The sequence below is a fragment of the Montipora foliosa genome, chromosome 6 (assembly GCF_036669935.1).
Source record: "Montipora foliosa isolate CH-2021 chromosome 6, ASM3666993v2, whole genome shotgun sequence".
In the NCBI taxonomy this organism is placed as follows: domain Eukaryota; kingdom Metazoa; phylum Cnidaria; class Anthozoa; order Scleractinia; family Acroporidae; genus Montipora; species Montipora foliosa.
In genome coordinates, this window is record NC_090874.1 from 16,770,775 (window position 1) to 16,775,774 (window position 5,000).

Here is a 5,000-nt window from a genome sequence, read left to right on the forward strand (position 1 = left end):
ACCGAGTTGAGCGACCCGAGTTGATCTGAGTTGATCCGGTCCAACTTTCAAGTTGTACCTGCCTTTTTGCTGTAACCCGGCAGGGGCTTTTTGCAGAAGGCCGAACGGCGAACGTTATAAATCGGTATTTGCCGATAATAGCTGTACATATCCCCCAATTCATGCACTACTTGTAAGCGGTACCAGAATGCATGGAACCAGAATACACCAAAAAATCAATTTCCACTCTGTAAAGGTTTTTGACGGTAAGCTGTTTGTAAACGTTTCGTCTAATTTGTAAGCTACATACTTGAAACAAATATTGAAGGATAAGAAACACAATAGCCTCTATTTGACTTTAAAAATATATGCGCAGAAGTTTGTGCTTTCGCTTGAGGAAAACTGTGACCTTCGAGGAACAGATAACGTCCGCGGACAAATATATCTGAGCATATTTTTGCACCAAATGAAGGCTATTGTCTATATACGCAACAATAACTAAAAGATATAACAATTTTTGAAATCGGCACTTAGACCTAATTACTGTAGCTGTGCACTACCATTTTTCAGAACGCTGAACGGTTAGCTTTCAATGATGGTAGTACTCGTCTGCAGTAATTAGCGTTGATTTCTAAAATGGTTAGCTTTTAGTTATTGTTGCGTATAGGTACAGTTGCTACCGTCAAATACCGATTTTAAAACGTTAAGCGTTTGGTATTCGGCGTTCTGCAAAATATTTGGTTTTATCAACGGAGTTGATAATGTAAAATGGCCACCGTACAGAGATTCTAAAAGCTGACGTTTCGAGAGTTAGCCCTTCGTCAGAGCGAATCGAGGAATTGTGGGTTACGTCTAATTTTTATAGCAGAGTAGGAGCTACGCTGTTGGTGGTAACATGGCAACGTGAAAAATAGGAATATATTAGTTAAATGAAAAGCGTTCGTTAATACCGTGAGGATTAAGGGTGCCAATTTGGAAGATGAATTTTTGTTCCAGATTCTTGCGGCTTTCCGTCGCACCTAGATGTAGGGAAAAGGCGCAGATAGCCATGTGTTTCTTGGAGTGGTTAGGGAGATTAAAATGACGAGCGACTGGCTTAGATGTGCACATCCTTTATCATTTTTCTCAACATCGCGAAGGTGTTCGCGGAATCGGTCGCCTAGTCGTCTACCTGTCTCGCCAATGTATAATTTATTGCATAACGTACAGGTTATGCAAAAAATGACATTTGCGGAGGTACATGTGAAACGATAGGTGATCTTAACAGATCGCTTAGGTCCCGATATCTTGCTAGTGTTAAGAATGAAAAGACATCGTGAGCGCGCACATTTGAAAGTGTCGGGTTGCTCGTTAGTTTTGAGCGCGCTTCTAACTAAAAAGTTGCCTACGTTTTTGTCGCGTTTGAATGAAATAAGTGGAGGTCGCGAAAAGATTCTACCAGTCTCGGGATCATTTTGGAGTAATTTAAAATTATTAAGAATGATGCTTTCGACTGCGTGATTATGAGGATGGAAAGTGAGGGTGAATGAAATTCTGTCATTCTTATTTTTTTCTGACGTTTGTAGTGCTGACTGTCGATCAAATTTTTGGGCGCGATGATGGCCCGCTTCGACCACAAAGACAGGATAGCCACGTTTTTCGAAGAACTGGCAGCTGCAACCCGCAGCTGCGCTTTACACCCTCCGTCAATGGAATGGCGTTTGGTGAACTGCACGCGATCGGGAAAAGAAGACGTTGGTATTCAAGTTTGTTAAGATTTTAACGGAAGATCCACGCGACACGATGAGCTTTATTTGTGCTCTCTCATTGACCTCTAGTTTCAAGGTCTTTCACGTAGGGGTTAAGTCTTAACCAGTCTTCTGCGCAAAGCAAGTGTATTTTGAGCATTGCCGTGAAAACAGTAATTTCTATTCGACCGTGTTCTTAGTGACTGTTTTTGCCCGCAGTTTGTTTTATAAAAGTAAATACTTTAAGAGGGAAAATCTGCCATCTCCTGTTTGGAAGTCTATAATGGAAGGGAAAGGAAATGTTTCTTCTGTGTACCAGTACAGCGACCCCCGTTGTAAGGTTTTGTTGATTAATAAAAATAATTGAGCGCAAAAAAGGCTTGTATTCTAAGAACTGTTGGAAAAGAAAACAGAGATGTATATTAAAAATTTCCTAAGGTTTAATGCCATGTGCATCAGAAACAATTGTTGACACTTACATGATGAAATTACTTTAAAAGGCATGTCCGCTGAGTACCACCACACTCCGCCCATGTGTTAATTATTCCCGTTCCGGCGTTGCGTCGACAACGTAGCAGTTTATTATTTCAAACTTTTCCATTTTTTCTTCCATTGGCGAATTGGGGAATTTTTGTCAGAGAAACAAAAAGAAATATCATTCGAGTGTTAAAGCCCACTATAACCGTCTTTTTCCAGAAAACAGGCCCGAGCAGCCCGCAGTCAAATAATATAGCTTACCAAAAGCACTTATGTCAACACTTCTGGATTTAACGATGAAATGATATATGAATTGGATCATATATGACCTACGGATATGAAATCAAGTGAAGCTATGATCTTCGCACTTGCTGATTTGTCTCCCGGATTCGAAACAAATCTCCTGGTCTCCCGAACGGGTCATCAAATCGCATCCCCAATTAAGTTTAAAAGATTTCGATTTTTTTCAGTCTCATTTCACCGTTTCTTAATTCATTTCTTCATCTCTGAGTTTCAAGCACACGCTGAAATCAACTGAACTTATCTTCGTTTGTTATCATCGCCATATAACCGATCGTTTGATTGGATCTCCGTTCAAACAATAAAAATTCTCGACATAAATGCCCTGTTTTCCCGCTCAAGTTATTCCAGCTCGTGAGTGACTGTAAGATTCACAATGGTGGTAGATTTTTCTTGTATTCGGACTGGGCTGGAGGGGGACGGAGTTGATGCGTTTTCTTCGGGGTAAGTGGACGGTTTGATTGTGAGGGCGGGGGGTGTTTGGAGTGTAGATGAAAACAATTTTCGGATTTTAGAGCTCCAGAGGCTGGCATCTCTCCAAAAGCCTGAAGCTTGAAGAAATCATGTCGGTAAGATTTCTTATCTCTCATATCTTTTAAGCTCTGGTAATCGCAGTTCCAATCCAATATTCCGCGTATAGCAGGTAAAGTTAAAGTTAAAGCAAAATTTAGATAATCGTAAAGAACTTTCCGTGTTGAACGGCATTTGTTTTCCATTAGTGACTATGGTTTTCAGTGCAAGAAACACCGTAGTGGAGAATTTTTTCAAAGGCAAAATATTTTTATTTTATTCTTCACTATAAAAGGATGAATTTTTTCTTCATCATAAGCTAACAGTAGCTACAATTCTCGTCGCTGGCGCGTTTTTTTTTTTTCAACTGTGAACCTGCATTGGCAGGAAGTTGCCGTCGCGATGTTGCGCAACTTGTAGGTGACGCAAATCTCGCCCCAGGCTTTCCACGCATGTCTCTCGTTGGCAATTTTCTTCTTCGTTGATCAATATTATTTAAACTTGCTAATCTTAACATCTATCTTTGTAGCATCTGCGCTGCTAAGACCGAAAGTATTGGAGATTCCAGCTGCACCTTCACTGTTAATTATAACAGTGGCGAGCATTTCACTTGCGAGGGGTTCTTTTCGATTCCTGTCGCGTTGAAATATAGTCCAAACTGCTGAATCCATCGTCACAATTTTATCTGCCCCATTTTCTTGAAATGTCACCGCCTTCAGTAGCATAACTGGTGATTCATCCCATTTCTGACACCTTGTTATGATTCTAATACTTTCTACTTTAACCACAACAAACAACGCATGGTGGTACACAACTACAACTCACGATTGGCACGATTGGCACGTTGCCTTACGTGCATGAAATCACATAATCAAAAAGGAGCGGGAAATTACATATATTTGACACTTTAATTTCCTCACCTTAGCTCTGTGAATGTGATCCCTAAGGAAAGCATATTCGTCTTTACCGATGAATGAAGAGACAAAGGACATGCAATTCCAAATCGATCCAAAATCAGCTTTAACAACTGACTTGAATGCGATTCCATATCCATGCTTCTCTTCATAAAAATGAATCATAGAGAGCGACGAATTTTCGTGTAGTGCGAGATATTCTTTTGCTGCAAATACCTCCTCCAACATTCCGTCTACTGACTTGTTGACCAAGGCGTTGTGTACTTCATCAAGGTCTTTAAAGACTAATGACAGTTGGAAAAGATTAAAAAGACGTCTTAGAAGGTGGCTTGTGTTTCATGTACTGGATCGATATCCGAAATGATTGATGTCCATAAAACAAAAGAACAATATCAATATAACAATACCTAATCACAAATTCCTAATCGGAATAAAGATGGTTCTTATGTTTTGCGCCATCAGTTTAGTTGTTATAAGAAAAAATGGCAATGGAATAATAGACAAAGGATAGAAGACTACTGAAGATTGAATAATAAACTAAACAATTAAACTTGTAGAGGAATGACGGAATCACTTTGAAGAAATAAGGTAAGGAAGGAGTTGGCATAAGTACAATTATAATACAAACCTTCTATGCTAGCCCCAAGCTCTACTGCTTTCTGCAGTGCAATGCTATCTTTTACCACCCCGATCTGCGAATCAAGTAAATTTAGTCAGTACTTTCCGTTTTGAAAAGCTCCTCCTAGCTTGGAATTCTTGATTTTCACTCACGAGATCACTAGCAGCTATGTTTTTAATTAACAACCCATTCTCTACCTATAAATTAACGATTATCATTAATTCCTCATTTGCTCTGAATTTAATAATATCGTTAATTTAGAAGACTGAAAGTTTGATATGGATTAAGGGAAATAGTAATACATGTATATTTTAAAAGACAACTCAAGTGCATGGATACAGAACTCAAACCTGGGACTGTTTGATGATTAAACTGTCCCCATGACAAGATGTCCAAGATTAATTTCGCACGGCCATTTTTCGTCTGCCTTTGTTTTTTTTGTTTTGGGTTTTGTTGTTGTTGTTTTTTATTTTC

At 39.3% G+C, this 5,000-nt stretch overlaps 1 protein-coding gene across 1 annotated transcript in view; it reads right to left on the reverse strand.

The window, feature by feature from the left end:
* Positions 1-5,000, reverse strand: part of LOC138006852 (uncharacterized) — a 42,522-nt gene that overhangs the window by 29,694 nt on the left and 7,828 nt on the right. Inside the window, exons 4-5 of the mRNA XM_068853450.1 lie at positions 4,536-4,599; positions 3,914-4,191 (exon numbers count right to left, since the gene is read on the reverse strand). Of these exons, the coding sequence (XP_068709551.1) occupies positions 3,914-4,191; positions 4,536-4,599 (342 nt within the window). The remainder of the gene's footprint in view (positions 1-3,913; positions 4,192-4,535; positions 4,600-5,000) is intronic.